The sequence below is a fragment of the Scatophagus argus genome, chromosome 1 (assembly GCF_020382885.2).
Source record: "Scatophagus argus isolate fScaArg1 chromosome 1, fScaArg1.pri, whole genome shotgun sequence".
Lineage (NCBI taxonomy): Eukaryota > Metazoa > Chordata > Actinopteri > Scatophagidae > Scatophagus > Scatophagus argus.
The window spans coordinates 28,374,389-28,387,467 of NC_058493.1; the positions used below are offsets into that span (position 1 = coordinate 28,374,389).

At 43.4% G+C, this 13,079-nt stretch overlaps 1 protein-coding gene across 14 annotated transcripts in view; it reads left to right on the forward strand.

Moving 5' to 3' along the window:
• Positions 1-12,542, forward strand: part of ppfia1 (PTPRF interacting protein alpha 1) — a 33,718-nt gene extending 21,176 nt beyond the window's left edge. For 2 of the 14 annotated variants that reach the window (XM_046397295.1, XM_046397322.1), the window contains exons 16-31: positions 95-326; positions 3,307-3,336; positions 3,833-3,957; positions 4,068-4,240; positions 4,373-4,466; positions 4,882-4,893; positions 6,715-6,796; positions 6,894-7,094; positions 7,459-7,521; positions 8,228-8,254; positions 9,352-9,527; positions 9,672-9,769; positions 9,877-10,052; positions 10,281-10,349; positions 10,474-10,645; positions 11,178-12,542. In XM_046397295.1, the coding sequence (XP_046253251.1) occupies positions 95-326; positions 3,307-3,336; positions 3,833-3,957; positions 4,068-4,240; positions 4,373-4,466; positions 4,882-4,893; positions 6,715-6,796; positions 6,894-7,094; positions 7,459-7,521; positions 8,228-8,254; positions 9,352-9,527; positions 9,672-9,769; positions 9,877-10,052; positions 10,281-10,349; positions 10,474-10,645; positions 11,178-11,239 (1,792 nt within the window). In that variant the 3' untranslated portion in view covers positions 11,240-12,542. Of the gene's footprint in view, positions 1-94; positions 327-3,306; positions 3,337-3,832; positions 3,958-4,067; positions 4,241-4,372; positions 4,467-4,881; positions 4,894-6,714; positions 6,797-6,893; positions 7,095-7,458; positions 7,522-8,227; positions 8,255-9,351; positions 9,528-9,671; positions 9,770-9,876; positions 10,053-10,280; positions 10,350-10,473; positions 10,646-10,852; positions 10,918-11,155 lie in introns of all 14 variants that reach the window. The other 12 variants (XM_046397313.1, XM_046397304.1, XM_046397338.1 and 9 more) reach the window with 12 other exon arrangements.
• Positions 12,543-13,079: the final 537 nt, after the last annotated feature.

A 13,079-nucleotide genomic window follows, 5' to 3' on the forward strand; every position in this document is an offset into this window, starting at 1 on the left:
ACTGCCAGCTACACAGTTACCAGGACAAACACACCAAAACCTGGCCTCATGTAACCTTAGATATCATTGCCTTCTCTGTTCTTTATCGCTGCAGAATGATCCAGGAGGAGAAGGAGAGCACAGCCATCCGAGCAGAGGAGATTGAAGGCCGGGTAGGCAGCGGCGACAGCCTGGGAGGACGTTTCCGTTCAATGAGCTCCATCCCTCCGTCGCTGTGCGCGGGCTCCTCGTTGGGAGGCTCGCCCCCAGGCTCGGGCCATTCCACCCCCAGAGGCATTCCCCGCAGCCCCAACAGAGAACTGGACCGAATGGGTGTCATGACCTTGGTAACACTTCCTTTACTTTCCCCATCCTGGATCATACAAGTGCGCTGAATAACACACTTAGCTCTCTTTATGAGCTGTCTCAGGACACTGTAGTATTTCTTTCTGTCAGTATATTAGTCTGATTGCTTCCTTTTGGATTATTTTTATGTTGGTGTTTTATTTGTTTTAACCTGTTTGTTTGCCTTTCATGTTGATGTTTATGCTGTCTCCATTCATCGGTGTGATGAGTGCAGTGATATTTTGCGTGTACGCGTGACAGTACTGTATGTAACCATGTGTATATGAACTGCCCCCCTGCCTGTAGCAGTATTGCTATGACCCCTGCATCATCCAGAGCTCCCTCTCCCAGCAGACAGTAACATACCTGCCCTATGGTGCAGCTGGCTTCAGTCCTCCCCCTCAAGCCTTTAGCTGTGCACCATACTTTCAGGTACCTGTAGTCTCTCCACCTCAGCTAACTTCCCCCCAGGTGGGTGCAGTCTGCCACTTTCCCTCCTTCTTGTTCCTGATGGCTTCATCTGGCATAGAGGATCCTGCGTAGGATATGTAGTGAAGTGACTGGGAAAGTTATTTTTGCTATTATTGCAGAAAGGTATAAAACTTAAACATTTTCATCATCTGGTTCATTCTAGAGTTGAGTTCACACAGTGCTGCCGCTGTACGACTCCCGACTCCTGTCCAGCGAGAGAGTGAGAACTGTCATCAGTAATGCACTGGTGCAGGTTATGCTGTCTAACATTATGTTGCGTGCCGCAGTACTTTAGTATGAAGACGCATTTTTACTGCCATTTTTTTTTTACTGCCACACACTCATTTATAGGCTCAGTAGGAGCAGCTTCAAGGAGCAGCTCAAGAGCGATACCTAGTGGTAAAATTTTATATTCTGTTCCTCTGTTTGACTTCATATTAGGACATTTTATACGGGCTGTTTGAGCTCTGTGTGAAATACTGCATGAACAAAAATCCAGGTGACAGATGTCAGTGGATAGTCTTGGTCTTGTATCATACAACATACTGTAGAGGCATGTGAGAACAATGAATTCAAAGGGACACACCCTTGAACCAGTGACCAGAACTCTCTTTTGTGGGTCTTACTTACAGAACAAAAGCACTGTTTTTTTTGTTTTGTTTTTGGGTTAGACAGTGCAGTATACACACCCCTTCTGCACCTGTGAGCTCCTGCTGCTCACCTGTGTAACCCTGATGCTCCAGTCTGCACACTGGACTTCCTTCCTTTGTCAATCACTGTGGTTTGTATTTGGCCACAGGTCAGTGTAACAGGCAGCTACTGCTTTGTTCTTCTTTGTTTGGTAGTGTTGTCTCCCTGGGCTTGATGCAGTCAGATTGCTATGCTGTATTTGCAGCATTTACAACATGACTCAAGGTTTTCTTCTGTTACTGTAGGTTTCAAAACAAAACTTTGAGCTGGGCTTTACTTTGTGGTTCTGGGAAATATGATGCTCCTGGTTTTCTTGTTAGCATTGAAGCTGGTGTCAGTCAGTCCTTTCAGGAATTTGTGATGTTACGATTTCAAGAATTAAGTCAAGTTCAAGCAGTAACTGCATGTTCGGTTCTTGTAATGTCTGGGAGAAGAAGGTCACCAGTCACCACTACGTTCCTGTAATGGCGCATTGGTCGAAGTTCTGCATAAAATGTAATCATTTGATCATGAAGTCAATTGAACTATGATTGCAAAACATTGGAGACATGAAAGGAGTATTTTTACTTAGTTTTTTTTATTAATCTTGCCCTTGTTAACCATCATACCTGTCTTTAAAGCATCCCTGAAAGTAGTCAAAATGTCCTCTAATTCCTAAACATGAAGACAGTCGAAGAACATTTTGGTTCATTAAATTAATTCACTGCTCACCCCCTCAATTTCCCCTTCCTGTTTTCCCTTTATAGCTCACTAATCTCTTCCTTGGCCTGTCAGTTGAGGAAAGGAAATGAGTGATTAGGTATTTTCCTCCTGGGGGCAAGAGAAACTCCCATAGAATTGTGGCACGCTGGTGGTTTATTTGCTCTGCTAATGCCAGGCCTGTGAGGAATGCAGCAGGAAAAAAATGTTCCTCCTTTATGGATGCACAGTGGAAAATGTGAGTGGAACTGCTATGGTTCATAAATTCAGGTGTCACACTGCGCTTGGCCAGAGTAACGTTACATAAAGCAAAAACACCCAGTTAGCTTTCATGCAGACTCGCTCATTGTGTTGTCACCTGTGGTATCGTGTTGTGAAAGGGTCTGTTTTTAACCCAAAATGTGATGTTTTCCTGAAAGTAACCAAGTATATTTATTGCCTAAAACTAACAATCTACTTTTGTTTACGGCCTAAATGCAACAAAGTAGTTTTCGTGCTTAAACCTTATTAAACTAAGGCAATTATTAATCAGCAATAAAGAAATAAAAAATCCAATAACATTTCCTGTACCAAAACCAAATTCACCACCCACAACGCCTTGCTGGTAGCTCCATCTTTGTGACTCTTTATACTATGCCTTCTAACAGAAAGGGCTTTCTTGTAGATGGGGCTTTTTGGCAGAACTTCTCCCCTCTGTGATTTCAGCACTCTGATGTTAATCATAAGTAAACTGTCAGCTGCTTTGCTATCTGCTTGGTCAGCAGATCAAATGGATTTCATCAAGGCTTTGATACTGCTGAAAAACTGGTGCTTGTCTTTCTCTCTGATTTCCTCAATCAGCTTCCTTGAAGTAGACTGCACCCATCCTGACCAACTTTGAGTGTGGCTGTTTTGCAGTTTCTCCTCCTGCAGACTTTATTTTTCCCAAAACTGCGTGTCTTCACTGCACAGTTAAACTGATGGTTTCTGCTGGTCTTGACTGTTTTCTGTGTGTGTGTGTGTGTGTGTGTCTTGTTGTGATTTCCTTCTTTTGTGTGTTGGTGCATGGCTTGGTTCCACTGCTGGTCTGTTTTGTCTCTCACTAACTGCTTTTCTCCCTTCTCCTTTTTTGCCATGCTTCAGCCTAGTGACCTGCGCAAGCACCGCAGGAAGGTAAACTAGAGTTCTGCTTTACTGTGCTCCGCCAGCTACATGTGTGTGTTATCCTCACAGAACTAGCAGAACTATCGTTACGCCTTGTTGCTTTGGCAGGATTTCATGAATCCTTATCATCTGTGGAGTCTGTGACGAACGAGAAGCCAAAGTCACCTCTGTACCTGAGCTTCAGATTAGCAGAAAATGTTTGTGAATAGTCACATTATTGATACGGAACAGCTTCTTCAGGCTTTGTTCAGACCTCTTACCTGGTCAGTCCTGATTCTTTGCGTCTTCATTTTGACCTCTAAAATGAAATTGTCTCTAATATTTTTATTTTATTTGGATTTTAGCTTGCATTAAATTCTTCTGGTTTTAAGAACAGTATTTCTATTTCTTGGCCAACAGTACAGCTGCACTTCATATTCCTGCTTGATGTTTGTTTTATAGAGTAAACAGAGTGAAATCCAGAATTATCCGCCTCAGTAATGTGTGTCTCTCCACTGTTGTTCAGTCTGCTCAGGATGACAAGGCCACTATCCGATGTGAGACGTCACCTCCCACCACTCCACGCTCCATGCGCCTGAACAGGGAGGCGGGGCATGCAGCGAGCCACGAGGACATCAGAGACATTCGAGGGTAAGACCTGTGCCTGTCAGCTGAGGAAACTGTTGAACTTTGATCTTTCTTCCTGTCCGCCGTTCATCTCTCAAATTTCTCTGCTTCTCATCACTTTCTTGGTCCTTTAGCCTGGCTGGCCTGCAGGACGGCCAGGGAAGCAACCCCAGCAGTAGCAACAGCAGCCAGGACTCCCTCAACAAAGCAGCCAAGAAGAAGAGTATCAAGTCTTCCATTGGACGCCTCTTTGGGAAGAAGGAGAAGGGCCGACCCAGCATTCCCGGCAAGGACTCCCCCAGCCAAGGTCAGGCGCTCAGCACAGGATTCATTCCTCTACAGCACATGTTTATATCAGTGTGATGCAATTCCACACTACCAGTGCTGCTGTGTTCCTGCTACCTTCGGGTCTCTGACGAGTTGTGTGTTTTGCTCCCAGCTGGCACTCCGGAGGCAGAGAGCTCTCCTAAGGATGGCTTAGGAATGGGCACCCTGGGAGGTCCTGCAGAGAAGAACCGAAAGCTGCAGAAGAAGTAAGTGTCTTCTAAACCCTCTTCAGCTGCTGCACAGTTTCTGTTGACTGAGAAGAAAGTTTGACGATGATGAGATGCCACACTGCAGGCGTACAGTGTTAATCTAATAAAAGTCCATGAGTGTTGCTGTGGGCTTGGCGCTCCTGCTGCAGTCCAGAGCTGGCTCACATGCTCACTCCCTACCGTCTGACCCACGCTGCCTCCAGTCAGCTCACCATCCCTCTGTTCCACCCGGTCACTTCCACTGCACTCATCTCCCACCACTCTTTTATGATTTCTTTCCTTCATTCTTATTTTGGTGCAAACATATTACAGAAAATGTTGCTGTTCGATTGGCATCAGTTCATTCTTTCTCTGACTGTTTTGCCAACCTCCCTTTTCTGTTTTTATCATCCCCTTCTCATCCCATATGTAGTCCAAAGACAGGGTAAGTTGGTTCATGTTGCTTTTGCTTTGCTTTATCTCCTTCCCACACTTGGCTTCATGCGTTGACTTCACCAGTAACTCTGAGGACCCCAAACAACTGCCCCTGCGAATGTCTGATGGCTTCTCTATGCTGCTCTTTACCCTGCTTTCCACAGAGCTTTACTAACAGGAATGTGTGTGTGCTGGTTTTTAGTGAGTGACACGTTTTCCTCTCGCAGTTTTCCTGTTGGAGCATGAGGTTATGCACTACCACGACTGGAAAGATGGTTAATGGAAGAATTGAACCAAATAGACCTGCTCTAATTGGAAAGTGTCATGAGACAATGATTGTTGTGATTTGACACTATTTGATTGAATTCAATTGAATTGAAATAGCTGTCCTTTTGTGAGTTTTCGTGTCCGTATGAGACACTGTGTTGCTGTAAATGTCCTCAGAATTAGTTTGGATCTTTGGATATTTGGTCATTTGTTAATGGACAATCAAACAAACAGAGCACGGGCTTGTTCTCTGCTGGTGATCTGTGGGATACAACCCCATCTAGTGGCCAGCCACTTTCTTCATTTAGAGCATCTGTTAGTACTTGTTGCCATGTTAGTGGGTCAAAACTACTTCTAGAGAATCTGAAGCTACTTTCCAGTATCCCCAGAAACCTCCAGGAAGTCTCTGCTAACAGCATTGTTCCTTTGTTACAAACCGAGAGTGTGCATGACATGGATGTACAGAATTTAGCCTTTGCAAAGGTTTTTCTGCTCTAAATACTTCCCTTTGTGCATGCTTTGACCTTTACATTGTAGAGGAATGCATGCAAGTGGACTTCAAAGCTCTGGTTCTGGGAGGAAACTGTAATGACAAATAGAGTTTCTCAGTCCTGAAGCCCTGGCTGTGGCCTCCAGTATTCTCCTGGAGGATTAACACAAGAGCCATCTGCTTAAACCTGAAGAGTCCAAGCTTGAAAAATGCAAAAAGATAAAGATTCTGTCTAATGTAATGATGAGTGTTGGAGAAAGTAATCAGATTCTTTAGTTAAGTACTCCACTACCAGTAAACGCATTGAATTCTTTTTCCACAAAAGAAAGAGTATGTAAGCATAGTCAAGGATGTACTTAAAGTATTCAAAGAAACAGTACTGAGTGCAGTACAGTGTTTCCTGTGACTGTTGCATCTGACCTCTGATTAGATGATTGTGGCTCCTGCATTAGTGAAACAGCGGGTTTTTACTGTTTTGAACCATTTTGTATGCAACTGATTGGATTAATCGAGTGATCGGTTTGTAAAAACAAAAAGAAGGCAACAAGTTTTACATTTTAGAAGCTGAAAACATTAAATGTTTTTACATGAAAATGACTTGTCAAAATTAAAATATACTGTCAATCAGCTAATTGATGTATACAGTAAACTTAATTTGTTTTTGTATATATGGTTGAGTAGTTTAATTTAAAATGAAAAATCATATTTTATTTTGAAATTAGGAATTAATTAAAACTGTCAAAAATAGTGACATAAGAAGTACAATATTTGCATGTGAAGTGGAAGTAAAAAGTGGCATGAGATGAAAATATTGTGTCCTGAAGCACAGTACTTGAGTGAATGTGTTTAGTGTCGTAGTGTTTTCCAGATGAGCATGTCTCTGTTTGAGTCTTCCTGGGTTTCACTTTCTTGGTTTTTCTCAAACTCCTGCTGTCTGTTGATGCATGTTGGTTGACTTCAGGTGTGTGTGTTCCTGAGATGGATTTGACTGATTGCATATTGGAGGTTGGTGTGTGTTTCTGGGCAGGGAACACGTGCTTGCGTATTGGGTCTAATGTATATTTTGTGTCTCAGGCATGAATTACTGGAGGAGGCTCGCAGGCAGGGCCTTCCATTCGCCCAGTGGGACGGGCCGACTGTTGTGGTTTGGCTGGAGGTACGACACACACACGTCTGATCCGTAAACCTTTCAAACCGGTAATAGATTAGTATTGAGCCAGGTTAACTAACGGCGATGTCTCTCCCCTGGCCAGCTGTGGGTGGGCATGCCAGCCTGGTATGTGGCCGCTTGCCGTGCCAACGTGAAGAGCGGCGCCATCATGTCAGCGCTGTCAGACACAGAGATCCAAAGGGAGATCGGTATCAGCAACCCGTTGCACCGCCTGAAACTTCGCTTGGCCATCCAGGAAATCATGTCTCTCACCAGCCCTTCTGCACCGCCAACCTCCAGAACGGTACTCGCCTGTTGTGTCGATGTGCTGCTGTGCAGGACACACTCACACATGTACAGCAGGTTGTCACCTTCACACAAATAATGTTCGATCCATCCAGTCTGAGCCAGAGTCCTTTCAGCTGTCTGTCGACACATTCCTGTCATCTGATTGAGCCCTGCACTTTTATTACATTAACACTTTAACTCCTTGTATACTTAACATGGACTAATGATGGGATCACAGTACTTTTGATTTGAGTTGAATTCTTGTTGCTAACAGCGATAACTTCTCTCGACTTCTCTCCATCCTGCTGCCTTTCTGTCGTTCATCACTCGTCCCTCTTTCCACACTTCTCACTCGTGCTTGGTGGGTGTCACATGATCAGTCCACAGGAAACGTTTGGGTCACACATGAAGAAATGGAAAGTTTGGCAGCCACACCTCCCACGGTTAGTCTACCCTGATTGGCTGGACACCGGAGGCCTCTTGCTTCTGTGGTGACTGTCAAGGCTCGTTCCAAGTTGCCTTCAGGACAGCCAGGCTTTACTCACTGCATGCATATATTAATATTTAACACTTGAGTATGGTTGATCAGTACATTATCATTATGGCTGCATGGAGTCTCTCTCGGCAACTTGAAACAAGACCTTCTGCTGGTTTGTCGTAGCAGTCGTTTTCATTTCTCTTCCTTTCGACCTTAAATACTGTATGTGCGTTTCTGCTGTAATACTAGTTAGTTGTTTAATTTTAGTCAGTTTTGTGTGTGCTAGTGCTAGAAAAACGAGCGGTTTACTTGAGTTTCTGCATACATGGTGTTTGATTCAAACAGCACAGGATATCTAAACATGAATGACCTTTCCCCTCCAACCTTAACCTTACGGTTTCTCTGTGGATTTTCATAAATTATTGTTTATTATGAGATACACTGATATGGAAAAATGGAATTAACATATATATATATATCAAGTAGTCCACTCCTACAGTTTATTGTTTTATTTCACGTTCAGTGCCTTTGCGTTCATTTGTCTGGCTTGTCGTTTTTTACTTTGAATGATCTTTTCCACATTAAGCTGCTCTAACTCAGCACCGCTGCCTCACTAATCCCCCGCCTTTCTGTTCTTCTCACCATGCTCACTCTAACCCTGCTAACACCAGGAGGATGACGAGGGTAGCTGGGCCCAGGTTTGCACACATTCCCACAAAACCCACCTGTGTTCACCTTCCACGTGCTGCTCTGCCTCACACCATTTTTTAGTCAAGGGTTTATTCTTTTTCTTCCTCGAGGAGACGTCCTTCTAGACGTCCATTTATTTATGGATAATGTTTCGTGAAGGATGCATTCACAACAAACATGTTGAAAAGGTTCCGTTCAGATGATTTGGTCTATTTATACAGCAGAACCTCTTGAAGTAAATCTAATTTTCCAGAAATTCCTTTCCCATCTGTCAGTATCCTGCCCTTCAGATGTGGGCGCTGGATTTTGATAGATCTTAAAATGGCCTCCTGAAAATCGTCTCCTCCACAATGTCTTCTAAAGTGGCCAGAGACAGATTTAAAAGCAAGTGAAGAGGCTGTGTTGTTAATCATAATGCTGTTTTCGTTCAGTCAGGATAATAACATGTTCTGGTGTACCTTTCACACACGTTGCCTGACTTCTTAGAAGCAGCTCAGTGGTTTCACCTCGAGGTCTTGATGAGGTTTCAGAAGGAAACCTGCGGTCGCTGTGTTGTCATCACAGCTTTTGTCACTTGTGGCTTCTGTGCTGCAAGTCAGGTTTCCTGTGTGAAATGCCAGGTGATACAAGATACGCACACGGAGATGTAACTCATACAGTAAAGAGCTGTTGAGCATTTTCATTTATTAAATAAATTTTACAACTGACATTTTAGGCTCACTAGAACACAGTCTGCTTTCAGTCTGACAAGATGAAAGTTCAGTACGTTCCGCTCATTAAGCCATTCATAGCTGAGTGATTGATCATTTTCCAGGCAGTTAATTATTGGTTCCACACACTAGTAAGGAATTTGTAAAAGTAAATAGAGCAATGTTTTTGCTGGTGCTGTTCTTGAAAAATATTATTTAATTATTCTAAGGACAGAAGACTATATTTAGTGACAAAACAAATGTTTAAAAGTCTTTAATGAAAAACGATAGATGTGTGAAATAAAGAAATATATATCATTTTGAAAATGCTATTATATTTGTATAAAGGAACACTTTCCTTCTTTTCAACGCACCCTGGCAAACATCTGGTTAAGTCCTCTCTGCTCTGATCACAGACGTTGGCGTATGGAGACATGAACCATGAGTGGATTGGGAATGAATGGCTGCCCAGTCTGGGTTTGCAGCAGTACCGCTCCTACTTCATGGAGTCCCTGGTGGACGCTCGCATGCTCGACCACCTCACCAAGAAGGACCTCCGGGGACAGCTCAAAATGGTGGATAGCTTCCACAGGTAACACACAACAAAAGGATATCTCTGGTGTTATTTTCTCTTTGTTCTTGATGAATTCACAGTGAGTTTGCAACAAGAGCAGATCTGACAAGGCAGCAGCTAATGGGGGTCCAAACAAAAACTGCTTTTGTGTCTGTGCAACAGGAACAGCTTTCAGTGTGGAGTGATGTGTCTGAGGAGGCTCAACTATGACAGGAAGGAGTTGGAGAGGAGAAGGGAAGCGTCTCAGCAGGGGCCTCAGGGTAACAGACGCCCACTTCATTATGTCTTGAAATGACTCCATAAGACACGGTGTCTCACGTCGCTTGTCTTCGGTGTGTTACATCCAAGCTGGTTTCTGTCATTTCAGAAGTCTTGGTGTGGACTAACGAACGTGTGATCGGTTGGGTTCAGTCCATCGGGCTGAAAGATTACAGCAGCAACCTTTACGAGAGCGGAGTCCACGGAGCGCTGCTCGCCCTGGACGAAACCTTCGATCACAACACCCTGGCCCTCCTGCTGCAGATCCCCACGCAGAACACACAGGTACCGACTCACTGTGGTTTTTAACTCCACGTGAGGTACAAGCTTGAGTTTGTGTGCGTGTGTGAGGTGAATACAGAAACTAAAGCCAGTTAAGAATGAAAGCAGAATAGCTGCTCCTTGTTCTCAAGAAGACAATGTGATGCCAGTCAAGTTAGATTAGTGTTACAATCAAAGCTGATTTGGCTGATGTTGAATTCAGTGCTTTTCCTCATCTTGTGTCTTTTCTAGGCCAGAGCAACTCTTGAGCGTGAATATAACAATCTGCTGGCCGTCGGCACAGACAGGAGAATGGAGGAGGTGACAAACCCAAGACAACACACTAACACAAACTGAAATTAGTAACACAAACATAACTTAAACGTGAGCCGGGCTTCCTCTCTTGATCTTTCCACCCTCCTCTTTAACTTCCACATCTCTTTAGGAGGACGACAAGAACTTCCGCCGAGCTCCGTCATGGAGGAAGAAGTTCAGGCCCAAAGACATGAGGGGGATGTCTTTGGGTGCGTCAGACACCCTGCCTGCCAACTTCCGCGTGACCAGCAGCAGCAGCGCAGCGTCTCCCTCCACGCAGCCAAAGAGGAGCCCGATGGACGGTAGGTGGAAGAAGTGTGTGCATGTGTTTGTGTTGCGCTCCGTCACTGCTGCTTCTTTACTCATTAGGACTTCTCTGTTGGGTCCTGAATGAGCCCAGATTTCTCACGTACTCTTTAATTCTTCTTGAATGGCTGTGCCGCTTGGTTTATCATGCTGTGACTAATGGCACGTCTTTGCATGTGATTTTTGCCGACATGGAAACGCAGGAAGTCAGTCTATACAGAGGCTGGACACTGCCACAGTCAGGACCTACTCTTGTTAACGTACAACGGTAAGATCACACGCACCAACTGTACGTTTGTACACTTGAAGCAGACAGAATGGCTGTTAGCTCTCTCTTTTTCCGAGCAGAAAGCAGCTGTGTAGTAGTGCAGTTTTCGGCTTTAGTAACGCACGTTGTACGCCTCTCCTCTCTCCCCCTTTGTTCTCCCCCCACAACCTCCACCCGTCCCTGGCTTCTGTCCGGCTTCCCCTCTCGTTTCCGTCCATCTCTCTCTTCCCCTTCTCAGTTTATCCTCATTATTTCTATAGGTAACCGCTGGTCAGAAGATGAAGGGGAGTTTCCCGCCTTCAAGACCAGGATGATGAACTGAAATGACTTGCAAGGACACTAAACAGATATTGTTTTTGTCGTCATGACAGAGAAAGACATTTCTCACCGATCTCAGTATCCCTACAGGAAGCTTTTAGATTCATCCACATTTGTTCTGATATTTATGTAAACCAATGGGACATTTTAATTGATTTTATGTAATCGTTGTTTTTGCCGCTATCCCCTTAATCAATCCACTTTTTAAAAAACATTTCTCCACTGTGCCCATATTAAGCTCAGCTCTCAGATGTATGTAACTGAATGTTTCAGCTGTCTGGAGTTTGTATATTTTTACCAACAGACATTTTATCTAATCTTTTTTATAATCCTGATTCTATTGACCAGATGTATGTTTTTTTTTCCCCTCCTCTCTTTGATTTGAATTCTAATCATCAAGTTTATGCTTAAGTGACTTTGATATGTGATATAACTTAATTCATATCCTTTGCCCTTTTTAACAGTTGTAATTTTTGTAGCTTATTACCTGTGATTTTTGTGTAAATTCAGCTCTTAGGTCAACGGATTTGTGAGTATCAGACAAATTGCTGGAGTTGTCGGACTGTTTCACAAATTGCTCAACACTGTGAGTCATCTATCACCGTTACAATAACTGCTGGCGAGCCAGGTGATGGTGACGGCAGATATCACGTGTAACACAGTATATTTTTCTCTCTCTTTTCTCTCTTTGTTTCCATATCTGCAAAACCAAAATGAAACTCTTGAATTTAAGAATTAAAGCCATATAACGGTAGCGAAAACAAAACAGAGGGCTTCTTTCGGATGCAAACAGAATTCGAGGTTCTCTCTAGTTGACCTTGCATGCAGAAACCTCTCCACTTACCCCCTCCGTGACGCACACCAACAGCTCGCCCCTTTAACAAAAACAAACCTCCCTTGCACACGGACTCGCTCGTACAGGAAGACGTGAAGCGTACAGATGAGTCAAAAGTGTGGCAACTCCTTCGATGGACCAACTTCACTGAGGCCTCAGTCGAACCCCGCTGTGACTACGTAACCCTCAGGGCGGCGCGATCCACCCACAGACCTTTTTTTAACAACGCTTTGTACGAAGATTTCATATCAAGCCTTATTGTTTCTTAATTTCTCTCTGTCGTCTGTTCTTATTTATTACCACGCATTTTGTCACGTGTACTTTCATAGCTGAAGCCCCAGTTTGCTCCTATGAATGTAGCAATGCTCTTCAAGTTTGTCCCACCTACGATCCCAACACAGGTTCCACCGTTAGTTTCCATGACAAATGAGAAGGAACCGACGAGTTTTCTTTTTCACACGACGTAGTTCAATTTTAAAGTAGAAATGCTTTTTTTCTGTTTGTGATTTTAGTCATTTATGCACAATGCAAATCATGTTGCTGTGTTATTCCTGCTCTTTCCATTGAATCCTCTGATCTTGTAACAATGATGTACAGTCTGAGTACTTATAAACTATTTTTATCACAATATTATTTATTGCTTACTTTCAATAAAATACTGAAACTTATTTTCCACTGCAGATAAAAAAAAGACTAAAGCTTGTCTTTCTAAGAATCTCTTGCCATTTCCTGTCCTGTGTTTGGTTTCTTGTTGAGAGAAGAATGTGGTTCTTGTAAAGTGACTGAATGCGTTTTGTGATGTTGGTCATAAACTTTTGCAAAATGGCAATTGGCAGCATCTAAGCTCATCTGTCTCCCTTTTCAGGCAGTGTTGCTTTGATGAGTGGCCGCTTTTTGTTTGAAATATCAGTAAAGCTTAATATTATGGTAATTTTGAATAATTTACTGTAAGTTTCTGATGAAAATGATTTGATTTGAAACTAAAGTACAAGGAACATTGTACTTTAGT